This window comes from Panthera uncia, chromosome F2 (assembly GCF_023721935.1).
Source record: "Panthera uncia isolate 11264 chromosome F2, Puncia_PCG_1.0, whole genome shotgun sequence".
NCBI classification, from domain to species: Eukaryota; Metazoa; Chordata; class Mammalia; order Carnivora; family Felidae; genus Panthera; species Panthera uncia.
The window spans coordinates 19,856,583-19,870,326 of NC_064812.1; the positions used below are offsets into that span (position 1 = coordinate 19,856,583).

The following is a 13,744-nucleotide window of genomic DNA, read 5'->3' on the forward strand; positions in this document are numbered from 1 at the left end:
TCCTGCTGAAAGTCCTGATTTGTCTAAGTATACATTTATGTCCAAGGAGGATTGCTTATCATTTATGCTCCATTCCATCCTTGGTTTAAACATTTTCCCCTAATCCTTGCAAATGAAGGTGACACTTGCTTTGATATAGTGGTGGTGTGAACAGATATCCATCAGATTCTGAATTGGAGCCACCTACATGAATCCCACGGTTACCTTGAAATGACTAAATGGCTAGTGTTTTATTTGGTTTTCTGCTAGTACTTTATAAATGGAGAGCTCTTCATAACCAAAGACCAGTCTCTCCCTAATGTGGGATTTAATAGAATGCAGAACTGTATGTCACCTTCAGTATATCCACAAGCAGTCTCCTTAGCCCAAGAGAAACCCGCATGACTAGATTCTCTTAAATTATATTCTTGCTCGAAGCCTCAGGATGGGTTTAGGAAGCTTCTCTCTATAGAGTTCCATGAATCATTTCTCCTGCCAACTTTTTCTCACTTAAGGAGCCTTAGTCTTTTTAACTAAGGCTCTGCTGACCCAAGATGGCAAAGTGTGAGCTTTATTATCTGACCCAGAGGGACAGACGACTTCTGAGTCCAGACATCTCTATCCGCCAGTACAGGAGAGTAGTTATGGCTCACCTCTTACTCCGGCTAAGAGACCTAAGAGGAAGGTTACCCCTAAGAGGAGACAGGAAAGACCAGTTGCTCCTCCAAAGAAAAGAAGAAGAAAATTACATAGGATGGATCATTATGCTGCGGAAACTCGTCAGGACAAAGTAAGTTTATCTATTGTTCCAAAGCTTTGTGGCGGGTAGGTCTGAGTTGAAGGTTTTCTTTAGTGCCTTGCTTTGAAAATCAGCTGAATATGTTTCAGAAAAACTCTGGTTTTGTCATTCTTGGCTTTGAGTCCAGAAGAATCTGGCACTTCAGAGGTTAACACTAACGTGAAGACCTCCTGAACTTTCTGCAAGATGGGAAAAAAGAACCTTCCACTTTCTTTAGAATCAGTCGCCCTAAACCTAGTATTAACATTTAGGCTTGAACGAATGTTAGGAAGGCTGTTGGTTTTGCTTGCACTTATTCATGGAATTGGTTACAATGGTTTGTAGCTTTGGTTCTTGAGACAATCCAGCAAGGCAGCGAGGGGATTCCTCAAAGACCATATAAATTCGAACTCAATAGAAAATTGGCTCAGATTAATGGTGCATACCTTCAGAGTCCAGAAAAGGTCTTAGGTTATAGACAAGGGAATAGCTGAGGTGGAAAGCAAGAGAAAACAATGGGTAGTTGGAACTGTGTGTATTTTCTTATAGAGACATGAATAACGTCGACTCTTTTCAGTACATTCAGAAGAGGTTAGAAGTTGTCACTTCTCTCAAAACCTTCAGGTACCTCTGAGGCACTCTCTTGCTTATGACCATCTGAAATCATCACTGAGAAGCAGGTCTTGGATTTCACCTGAGTTGTCTGGTGAAAATAAGGCATTGCCAAGCATTGACATATTAATGCTTTTGGTATGTTTTTGTTGAGGCAAAGGTCTTAGAAGAAAGCATGGTTTTCCCAAAAGCAAATACCATTTAGTTCCACACGTGGTAGCCCTTCAGATGATGCTGGCGCATATCATTCTGAGACTTTTCACTTGTGACTTACTCCTTGGGACAGAATTTGAAATACTGACTCCTGCCATGAAGGAAAACAAGTTTACGGCTGATTTTACTGAGGATGTGATTTGAGGAAAGGTCTTGAGTCATCTGAGAAGACACTAATGGAGGAAAATATTATATGTCTGAAATAAAAAATGATATGCAGACCCTTCTGTTCTTACCAGTCATCTTGGGTGTATGTGTGTGGTTGCAGCTAAGTTGTAAAATTCACCTGAAGTACAGCCAAGTGTTTGTCTGATGAGGTGTTTCTTGGAAATCTTTCCATCGCATAGAGATGACAGTGAGAGGGAAGTCTCTAGTGTGTGGGAGAATTCATGCTGTTAGAATCTTCCACTGGAGGCAAGAAAATGAGAGATGGATTATATTTCTTAAGATTTGTAAATCTTCAGACAACTGAGTTTTTGTGTTTCCTTAAGCTCAATAAGAATTCTAGAACAAGCTCAGTGGTTCACTTCTTCTGAAGTTAAGACTCTTGTAGATTCTTATTCACTCAAAATCAGCTTGAAAGGGACTAAATTGAGAAGCAATAGCTTGTTTCTTAGAAGAGATTCTTCTAGTAACCTTGTTTCTTGGAAGAGATTCTATTATGGGATCTATTATTCTCAGACATTGACAGTTAAGTTCTTGGAGACATTAGATGGATTCCGTTGTATTAATGATGTTCTAATTTAGCATCAAATGGAAGGGTACCATTTTACCTCACAACTGTTTTTGATTCACTTAGCCTCCATCGTCTTGCCATGGTTCAAAATCTGATGTGATTTCACCTAGCAAACAACAGGCTTAAACTATCCATCTGACTTTCTGCTCACTCTCAAAATTCTTGGATTTAAATAACATTGTTACATTTTAGAAAGGCCAGTTTATCTCTAAAAAAAAAAAAAAAGAATTTACCTTCATCTTTCTGATATTTTTGTATCACAGAATCTTAAAAGGGATTGAATGAGGGGAGATTTTACATTCCTGAAATAATACAAATAAAAGTGATCAGAACAGATTTCCATTAAGAGCAGCAGACAGATCTCCCTAGACAAAGCTCTGCCTCTGGGCCTGAAGTTTTCTTTCCAGAATGTTCTAGGGGTAGAAGATCTATGAGAAACTAAAAGGAAAAAAAAAACCCAAAAACCTGCCGGGCCTAATTTGCTCTTTTTTTCCAGATGACGAATCCTCTGAGGGAAATTGACAAAACAGTGGGCCAATTAATGGATGGACTGAAACAGCTGAAGCTGCATCGCTGTGTCAATGTCATCTTTGTTGGAGACCATGGTAAACCTTTGTTTCTTCTTCGCTAATAGGACAACTACATAGATCATGTTTCTGATGGAGAACGCTTGCCCTCAGAGTCCCAGATTGTATTCTTCACCTTCTTCCCTCTTTCTTTAGGGTAGGGAAAGAAGTCAGCCATGACTCAAAAGTGTGAGATGACACGAGATGACCCTGGATCATTCTGACCCAAACCGGGGACTTCCTGTGTCATCCTTTTCTTTGCAGGAAAGAAAGTCTTTCCACAAAAATCTGTCTCTTGCCAAAGTGTGGCAGACAATTTGCTTGTGGTATTAATAGCTTCCTCTCTGTGACATATCAGGTGATACTACTCATCTCTGCTAGCCACATCCCCAAAAAGAGCCTACAGAGTTTATGTGCCTAAAAAAAAAAATCAATCTAAATATGATACGGAGGAGGAGACATAGGATTCTTGTCAAAGAAGAGGTATATAAGTAAAACGATTTCCCTGTATTCACTGAGAGAATTCAAAACCAAAACCACAGGACCTTGCTTCAGTACAGAAACTGTTAAAGAGAGGAAGAGGCAGAGTTTTTCTAAATCACTGTATAAAGTAGAAGAATTCATAACCACTTTGTTGAACATCATAAACATTAGATATTATGGAGCTGCAGGGAGTTCCTCAGAGGGCGTTCTTATTCACAGCTGTGTACCCTGAGTTCTATCTAGAGAGTGTCTCCTGCATTCTAGAACTATCAAATTGAAAGAATGACCCTGGAATGTGGGCCTGCTCCCTTCTAGGAAAAGGCTTCAGAGAAAAAACAATTGGTAGACTCTTTGGTAGTTGTGTTAAGAATGGCAGGCAAGGGTCCCTAGTCAAAAGTCTGCTTTGGGCCTGTAGTTTTCTTTCCAGAATGTCCTAGAAAATCTAGGAGAAGTTAAAAAAAGAAGTTGGGGAACTTGCTTGCTCTTTGGCAGGGGCTAAATGTGACCCTCTGCAAAATCATGCTCCATAAGATTGACTTGGGAGAGAGCTACAGATAAGACAGAGATTCTGGAGCATGTGACACAGCTGATTCAATTTAACTTGCCCAGAGGTGTCAAGAGCATTTGGTCACAGGCTGGAGCCTCATGTCTAAGAAGTGGATGGGTGCCAGCGAGTCATATGCTGGAGCATTGTAAAGGTCTTAGTTTAAAACCTTGTCTTACCAGGTGCAGGCTTCTGAGATGAGTAGATTGCTTTAGTTTTGGGAAGCCATTGCATCTCTTTCTTAAAAGGTAGTATGGTCTAGTATTTCAGAGCCTGGGCTTTGGAGTAAGAAGTAATTTCAGTGGAGTTCAAATTGCACTGTGCCACTAAGGAGCCAGCTCGTCATATGCGGCCTCCTTGTCTGCAGAATGAAAACACTAATACTACCTACACAGAGTTAGTCCAGAGGGTGAGACTGATGATGCTTGAGAAGCTCTTCACATATGGTCATTGAAAGCAAGAGAGATGGTTCACCGCTACGATGGCAAAACTGACTTCCTAGACGTGTAACAAATGGAAGATCCTTCCAGTCTTCCACCAATATGTGTTTTGAGACTTGCTTTTTCTGAGTTAACAGTGTACTAAAACAGTAGCTGTTCATTGTTTTTTATGATGGTTTAAATGTTAAAAGACAAGTTGTATCAACTTTGTGCTATGTTGGGATATGTTTTTGTCTTTCTTCATTCCCATTTGTATTGCAAAAGGGATGGGGTGTCTTGATCTGGGATCCCAGAAGGTGATAATTTGGATTTTATCAGGTTTGCGCCACTCTGGGTTGTATTTCTTTATTCCAAAACCTTATGATGTCCTTTACAGAATCACTTATTTTCCCCCTCTTAGAGAATATCTATATATTGGATTGTGCAAAGCAGTATATTAAATCTTCATCGTTCTGTGTCATCTCATAAATTCCAAAATGACCATAAATGTGTCTACCAGTCCCCATAGTCTATTATTCTGACATTTGAGTTTATGTTGTTTTTTTATTCATCTATTTTTAATATTGATTAAGATTTTTTTTTTTTTTTATGGGGGCAGAAAACCAGTCTTGGGTAGGGCAGGAATATTTGTTGGTTAAAAAAATTCCCTACCTACACACTTTTTGTGTTTGAGTTGCTAGCTTTCAGTTTTGACTGATTACATTGTTTACAACTTGTTTTCAGCAATATTTTGTTTTTCAATTTGGGTGGTCATTGGGGCTGACATTTTTTTCTCATCTCTTGTTGCCAGTATTGTTTTGTCAGTAACGTCCAAGGCCACCAGTGGAGACAGACTGAGGACTGGTGATTATGCACTCAAGTCAGGAGATACATTAGAGAGAATTGGAAAATGACATTTTGTAAAAGAGACACAGAACTATGTATTCCAGTTATTTCCACCACCCCCAGCTGGGAAGAGTTTGAAGCAATCTAGGATTTTTTTTTTTAGAGTAGATCTTTTCCATAATGACTGTGTAAATAGCTTTTTAAAAACAAGATCGTAGTCACTTCCTCTGTCTTGCTGTTCCTGCTGAATGACTTAAAATGATCATTGAGATGATGCATTTTCCACCTTCTGGCACTGCAAGATGATGTGGCTATATCAGAATCTGGTGAAATGATTATAGAAAGGAGCATTAAAAAATGTAAAGTCAAGTTAAGAAATCTCAAAAGAGGGGGATCCTCACAGTAAGTTGTTAGAAATGAATTAGGGACATATCTGGGTGTTATTTTTAGTGTCTGTGTTAGGATACTAAGTTTACAATCACCTGAAAATATGTTCTTTGCCCCCTACAGGAATGGAAGATGTCACCTGTGACAGAACGGAGTTCCTGAGCAATTACCTGACTAACGTGGATGACATTACGTTAGTGCCTGGAACTCTAGGAAGAATTCGGTCCAAATTTAGCAATAATGCTAAATGTAAGTTGCTTCTCAAAATGCTAAGTTGTTAGAATGGTAATAGAGTAGAGTAGGTGCAGCCCCGTTCTCTGAAGCTGAAATTGTTGCGTAAAAATCCTCACTTTGCTACTTCGTAGCTGGGCGACCTTTAATAAGTTATGTAAAAACTCGAAGCCTCAACTTTTTCATCTGAAAAATGGGATGTTAATAACAGTTACTGGATCGAGCTGTTGTGGAAATAAATCTATGTGTATCACTCAGAGAGGGTCCTGGCACATGACAGCCTTATGTAAATATTTGCTCTTGTTTTCTTTATGTGGAAAATACACTTAATTTGAGACATGCGCATAACCATAAACTTACGTTTACAGCAGAGGAACATTTCAACAAGAGGTTCAAGCTTACTCTTTAGCTGAGGCAGGGGAGTCTGTGACAGGTTTGTCAGAACCACACTCAGACCCTGAATGTCCCTAGGAGCCCAGTTAAAGGGGACTCTTCAGCTTTATGAAAGTGACCAACACAACCCTGGGGTCCTGCCCTTGGGAAGTGGCAGCCATTTTGAAAGATTAGAAATAAACAGGAACCGTCTTATCGCTTATGTTGTACACACTCAGGTTATGATATGCCACTGACAAGAACCTTTATCGATAGAATAGGATGTCTTAGGTGGTGCCTCCCTAGCCTCTGAGAAGTCCACAGTTTTATTGGAGACATGCTGCATTTGGGGGAAAAAATCCTTTAGAGGTTTTAGCCTTGGGAATAAGAAACCATCGGCAAAAGTGTAAAGCTTTGGAAAATTAAGTTTTTCCCAAACTGCGTTCCTGAGTCAACACAAATGGGAACAGTTCCAAGGTCAGCTCCAGGCAACGTTGTAAAATAAACAAATCCTCTGTGTTTCTGCCGTCTCTTTTCCATGCCCTTTCTGTCCTCCGGATCCTCCCTTCTCCTCTGCTCACTTGAGACAGGAAGGCCCTGGCCAGGGACAGGACACGAGTCACTGTGGTATCTCTTGAATCGGTGCTTACATTTTAGGGCTTGTGCAAGAAAGGTTTTGTCTATATTGAAAGGTCTTTTCAGTAAATGAATGGTAAATGGAATGACGAGGTTGTTTTAGGGGAAAAGGAAAACCTTGGGGCCAATGAAGTAATAAGTACCAATAATGAAATATTTCATACTTTACAGACGCTTTCCTATATGTGATTTCATCCCGTGAGAGTCAGTAGAGTGGATGGTTAGCAGCACAGACAAGGGTGGCAGGATGTCTAGGTTCAAATCCCCGCTTGGCCAGGTGGTCACTTTATGACCTTGGGCAAGCTAGTTACATGCTCTGTGCCTCGGTTTCCTCATCTATTAAAAAAGGATTGTTGGAAAGATTGATGAGAGATTATCTACATATCCCCTTGGTCAGTGTTTAGCACATAGTCAAAGTTGTATAAATGTTAGCTATGATGATGGTGTCTTGGCCATGTCACTATTTCAGCTAGATGTGTATACAGTCTTCTTCAATCCTTCTAATAACCCTGTGGGACGGGTGCTATTATCCCCTTTTGCAAACAGTAGAAATCAAGGCTCAGAGAGAGGTGAAGTTTCTGGTGAGAAACAAGAGAGCTAGGACGTGGCGGAGCTGGAATGTGAACCCACATTCACCAGTTCTTAAGCACCGCCATGTACTGGGTGACCACTTCCGCTCATGCAAAGCAGGAGCTGCCAGCGTGAGAGGCCTGAGAACTTGAGAACTCGAAGTTGGTGTCTCAAGCGTGGACTCAGGCAGTTGTTATTTTCCAGTAGTTCTCTGGGATTTATCTGAGCACAAGATTGCCCCATGCTGTTTATTTTTCTTCATCATCAAAGAACGTGACTTACCCTGTTTGGTCCCTTTGAGGATTGTGGTTTATGAGTCCACAGAGTATAGAAGTTCAGAGGATGGCCCGCTCAGTCAGATTGCCAGGGTCCCAGTGTAAAAGCACCCCTCTTCTAAATGCCCTTTGGCTTGGTGAGGATTCTGTTAGCACCTACCTCCCAGAGTAGCTGTGACCAGAGAGAAAGTGCCTGCAAAGTTCTCACAGAGACTGCACATGATAGGGACACAATTTGGGTTCATATTGTTGCTATCATTATTACTTTCTTGCTTTCCATTAAAAAATGCAACTAAAATTAAACCCCAATTTAGGTAGGATGGAATCCACATTTTAGCTTTGGATTTCATAGCTTCAGAATTAAGATTCTGAAAATTGTCTCTGAAGTATGTGTACTTACACTGCAAGACAAGCTTACTCATACATTTTTTCCTTCTTTTTTTTTAAATTTTACTCATTTATTTTGAGAGAGAGAGAGAGAGAGAGCGAGAGCAGGGGAGGAGCAGAGAGAGAGGGAGAGAGAGAGAATCTCAAGCAGGCTCCTCACTGTCAGTGCAGAGCCTGACGTGGGGGTCAAACTCATGAACCATGAGATCACGACCTGAACCAAAACCAAGAGTCAGCCACTTAACAGACTGAACCGTCCAGGCACTCCAGTCATGCATTTTCAAAAAATAACAAGTATTTATTTATTTATATTAGCGAATGCTTACTGAATGCTTACCATGAACCAGGCCCCGTGGATACAGCCAGAAATGACATAGACATGACCTACTCCACTGATAACTTAAATTTCAGGGAGGGCTGGGGCACCTGGGTGGCTCAGTTGGTTAAGCGTCCAACTTCAGCTCAGGTCATGATCTCGCAGTTTGTGAGTTCAGACCCCACATCGGGCTCTGTGCTGACAGCTCAGAGCCTGGAGCCTGCTTCAGATTCTGTGTCTCCCTCTCTCTCTCCCCTCCCCCACTCATGCTGCCTCCCCCCCCCCCCCCCGCCAAATAAGTAAACATTCAAAAATTTTTAAAAAAATTTCAGAGAGGGCTGCTTCATGAGTGTTGATATCTCTTCCGTATGCTGCTTTCCTTTTCTGCTGATTCTGTAATGACACACTAAGGCAAATTTTTTGAAAACAAAACAAAATCCAACCAACCTACAATCTGCTCTTTCTCTCTACACCCCCCAAAAGGGGACCTTCAGATAATGTAATCCTGTCCACAGTTTAAACACAGTCATCATTTACATAGTTTTGCTTTTAGCTAGCTCAGGGTACTGACTAAAATACCTTTTGTTTGCTGGTTAGTAAAAATAAAGGAGGTGCATCCCTGTGTGTGTCTGTGGCTGGAGAGGGCAGCTACCTAATTAGACCCATGATGTTACTGGGGAAACAAAACTCCATTTAGAAAAAAAATAACTCAATGGAGTAGAAGATTCATCTTAAAATGGATGATAGCTTGTTTCAAAGACCTGCAGATAAATAGGAAGTGTCACTAAAAGCCCCAAGTGCCCGATTTAGTTCCTGATGGCAAATTGCAAATAAACTGAAGCCAAGATCCAGAGGGACCACTGGGGAAACTTCAAGAAGATGTTTACCCAGCATTATCTTTGTGCTCTGGAAGGAGGAATTCCCTTCCAGAAGAGGAGAACCAGACCTTGCCAGGAAATGTGCCATAGAGGTATTTCCACGTACCTAGCTGCGTTCCACTTACCAAAATATTAAATACTCACACACAACTTTACACATATTTTAAATAGAGCCTAACGTGATAGCTCTTCTGGGAGGGGGGAAAAAAAGAGAAATAATTGAGTCCTTTGCTGTAAAAATTATTTCTCTCAGTGATTATTGTCATCTTTTTTTGAAATTGCTCTCCTTCTCTCTTGAACAGATGACCCTAAAGCCATTATTGCTAATCTCACGGTAAGTATGGCAGGTCACCCGGTCTCTGCCCTTGGAGCGGCTTCCACACACTCACCTCCTAGGTTCACCTACCCTGTGGGGCGGGAGGAACATTTTCCTTACTGCCCGGCAGTCCCATATATTTGTTTCTCTAAGAGTTTTCAAAACTTCAAAACTGGACAGCTGCAGACTCCCTAATGGTCTTGGCAATGACACAAACTGAGAATATTTGATCTTTCCATTAGAACTGAATAGTATTCATTCATGAGTAAACAAATCCTTACTCTCTCTGAAGCAGATCTGCCCATCACCCTGTTCCATCACCCTCCCCACCATGCAGGATGTAATCACACAGGCCTGAGTGCTCATCTCCTCCCTTCCCACCCCGCCTCCCATCCTTGACTCCAAGTAGTTGGAAAAGGCTTTAGTGTTGGAGTTGCTGTTAGTGATAGTCTCACAAGTCAGGAATGTATCTTAAAAATTCCTAACTACCCTCTGATAACCTTCCATGTCATCTACCAAGTTATCAAATCCCCTTTGAACCCATTTGTTTTTAGCTTGTATTATTTGATAGGGGATAACAGACTCCATTTATTCACTAACCAGCCCTTTGTTTGGCTTACAACCTCCTTCAACTTTCTAGAGAGAGAGTATGTACGACTTTTTCTAGAAAATGCTCCATGTAAAAGTCCAATTTCCATTTATATTTCAGTGTAAAAAACCAGATCAGCACTTTAAGCCTTACATGAAACAGCACCTTCCTAAACGCTTACACTATGCCAACAACAGAAGAATTGAGGACATCCATTTATTGGTGGACCGCAGATGGCATGTCGCAAGGTAACTTGGGGATTGGCTGTCCCAGTTTTTGATCTTCATAACCACCTCTTTGGCAACTGGAATGCTATAAGGTCCTTAGCCATGAAAAAAAGAAATCTCAGTTGGAAATCCCACCATTTCCAAATACTTTTTATGCTAGATAAACAATTAGCGCTGAGCCAACACATCTCTATTTTCTGGATCTCAGCCTCTTGGTGTCTCTTTGAAGTCTCTCATTGCATCTCTGTGGTCTCTCTCTCTTTTCACTTTTTAAATTTACATTCTAACCTCTATCCTTATTGCCTGAGTAGGTCAAAAGTATGCCTGGGACATGGACTTAACCACAACTGGACTGATTTGGTCTCATTTGACAAGACTTACCCTGTAGCAACATTTGTGGAGGAGTTTAGAAAATGTTGTTGCCTTAAATATTTTAAACGTTTACCTTCTTTTGAACTACAAAAGACTCTCCAATATTTAAGACATTGTTTCTTGCTCTTGAATCTGATGTAGAATGTGTCTGGAAATTCTAAGCACTTCCAAAGAATTAATCATTAAAAGGGTATCCATTTTCACACAGACCTGGCAGAAGCCCTTTTCCACTCACTCTTACTCTGACTTGCTCCTCAAGAAAAGTTTTCGGAGTTGGTCTGTAGTGATAGTTGAGCAACTACTGTATGTACTCTACTTGGGTAATGAGTTTACAAGGGAGAGAAGATGATGATAAGATTGTGGTCCTCTAGAAACTTCTATCAGTGTATCAGTTTGAACCGCCTTTTGGGACACATGTGACACATACATAAATATCCTACTGTAATTGTCAAGGGTCTACACAGAGTTAAACATTTAGGATTATGAAGAGAGATGTATGAAGACCAGAAATTATTGAAACCATTTAGAACAGACATAGGGGGTCTTCATGAAGTAGTTACCAAGATATGAACACAATGGGTTTTGCTGAGTATGTCTTCAGGACCTTTTATGGATGGCGTAGCTTGGAAGAGAGAGCAAATTTGGTGCAGTTGATAGGTTGATACGCAGAAAAGCTGGTAGTTGAGTAGAAGTAAGAGATGATGACAGTTGACCAAGTTAGTGGAGACCAAAGCCAGGCATTTTACTAATCACTAAATCTTCTTTTTTTTAAAGTTTATTTATTTATTTGAGAGAGACAAAGGCAGAGTGTGAGTGGGGGAGGGGCAGAGAGAGAAGGAGAGAGAGAGAATCCCAAGCAGACTCTATGCTGCCAGCACAGAGCCTGACGCGGGGATGGAACTCACGAAACCATGAGATCATGACCTGAGCAGAAACCAAGAGTTGGGCACTTAACCAACTGAGCCACCTAGACACCCCAACAATCAGTAAACCTTTTTAATTTAACTTTGCACTGTTGAGTTATCCTATGCACATATCTCATCATCCCAAGCTGAAAGTACTTTTCCTAGGAGTGGGGACCCAAATGTTCAATTTGTTTTCCACCAGGCATGTCAGTGCAGTGCAATAGATTCTGTAGGCACTTACAAGGATCCATAGAAATGGGACCCACGGGAGTATTTATATTACTAAACATGGAAGTATTTTGGAAACGTGCTGCATGACATTTAAGCAAAAGACATCTCCCTGCCATAACAAGAAAGGTCAAGTGGTTTTGATGCCTAGAGAGCAATGTTTTCACTTTCTTATTTGTAAACAGTGATGTTGTCTATGGGAGCCTGGGCTTTTGTTAAATATGTCACTAATACATGTTAAATTTGCCACTCAGTTATACCCTCTAATTGTATTATATTGATAGGTAAATTTGTATGTAAACACTTTTATAAAATACATCTCCATTCATTGATTAAATAACACATATTTTAAAAGTACCTATTATGTGCTTGGCTTTGAGCCTAGTGATAGGGATATAGAAGTGAACCAGACAAACATGGTCCCAGGGTGGAGAATCTTACCCTTGTGGAGCTAGGGAAGCACATTGGCAGACAGAACATTACCTGTGACAAATGCTTTGCTCAGCACAAGCAAGGTACAGGACAGTAGCTGCCTTGTCTTCAGAGGCCCCCATTTGTCCTGTGCCAATTGCCAACATAAAGGCACCTGGGGAAAATGAATAGCATCATCTTTTCATCACTACAAGAACGATGCAATTAAAATAGAGATGAATATGCTTGTAAAATCCACTTCTCGGAGATTTTGTGTGTGTCAAAATTGGCTTCTTAGGAGTGATTTCATGAGAAATCCTGACTAATCCTACAATTGTTTCGATGTAGGAAACCTTTGGATGTGTATAAGAAACCATCAGGAAAATGTTTTTTCCAGGGAGACCATGGATTTGATAACAAAGTTAACAGCATGCAGGTATGACCACAGAACTGTGAATGGAAAATGGATTTTAGTGATTCTCAGAAGAGCTAGAGAATACTGGCATGAGAGAAGTTGAACAGTATTCATAAATGGAAAAAGGGTTGCTACGAGATACCAGCAACGTCTAATTGTTTTTGTTCCCTTTCTTTTGGAAGACTGTTTTTGTAGGTTATGGCCCGACATTTAAGTACAAGACTAAAGTGCCTCCATTTGAAAACATTGAGCTTTACAATGTTATGTGTGGTAAGTCACCTATTTAATCAAAGCCAATGAAGCAATCTGAGTTATCGTATGAACTTCAGCGAGGTCAGAGAAAGAACTGAGGTATCTGTTTTCTAGGACCACTTCACCTCCCTGCAAAACATTGGTGTAACTTGCCCACTGGTTCGAAGGACAGAATATCATCCCCTTCTAAGGCTTCTTTGTCTTCCTTTAACAGTTGACTAATGGGGAGTTTTCCTAGTGTTGTTCTTGGCAGCCTCTGGCTGATCTAACATCACGTGACAGTTTGACACCACTGGTCAGAGACCTGGTGAAGCAAGGAGAGTTCCTCACAGAGCTTTCTCCCACCTCCATCTCTGGTGTTGCAGCCCGGTTAAAATGGTGCCAGCTTGCATCCTGGCCAGCTATTTATGCGCTCCTAATTATTTTTCTTCCTTGAGCTTCTAGTCGCTGAATGAGGACAACTTTTCCTATTTAGTAAGGGAGTGCCGGTCTGGTGGTTAGAGGGGGAGTCTGAAAGTCGGGTCTCCTGGGTTCTTTTCCCATCTTGGCTGCTAGCTCTCCCCTGTCCTGCCTCTCAGCTTAGGCAAGTCACTGTGTGCCTGCTTGGCAACTATTCCCTTGCTATGAAATCAGCCTGTTCATTTCAGAGCAGCCTTTCAAGGCACAGGGCCAAACCCTCCTCTTCTCCCCATACTTCTGTGGAGTGCATTAGAGGGCTGGCTAGGGGTTATGTATTGATTATAAGTCTCATTTCAAAAGGTGGGATAAAAAATCTCAGAGATGCAGGAGGGCATTGACACT

General features: G+C 41.0%; 1 protein-coding gene across 7 annotated transcripts in view; it reads left to right on the plus strand.

Annotated features, from left to right (window-relative positions):
- The window catches only part of ENPP2 (ectonucleotide pyrophosphatase/phosphodiesterase 2), a 111,306-nt gene that overhangs the window by 69,968 nt on the left and 27,594 nt on the right, over positions 1-13,744 (plus strand). For 5 of the 7 annotated variants that reach the window (XM_049632963.1, XM_049632962.1, XM_049632965.1 and 2 more), the window contains exons 12-18: positions 614-769; positions 2,815-2,923; positions 5,687-5,812; positions 9,531-9,562; positions 10,254-10,381; positions 12,625-12,712; positions 12,874-12,961. In XM_049632963.1, the coding sequence (XP_049488920.1) occupies positions 614-769; positions 2,815-2,923; positions 5,687-5,812; positions 9,531-9,562; positions 10,254-10,381; positions 12,625-12,712; positions 12,874-12,961 (727 nt within the window). The remainder of the gene's footprint in view (positions 1-613; positions 770-2,814; positions 2,924-5,686; positions 5,813-9,530; positions 9,563-10,253; positions 10,382-12,624; positions 12,713-12,873; positions 12,962-13,744) is intronic. The other 2 variants (XM_049632968.1, XM_049632969.1) reach the window with 1 other exon arrangement.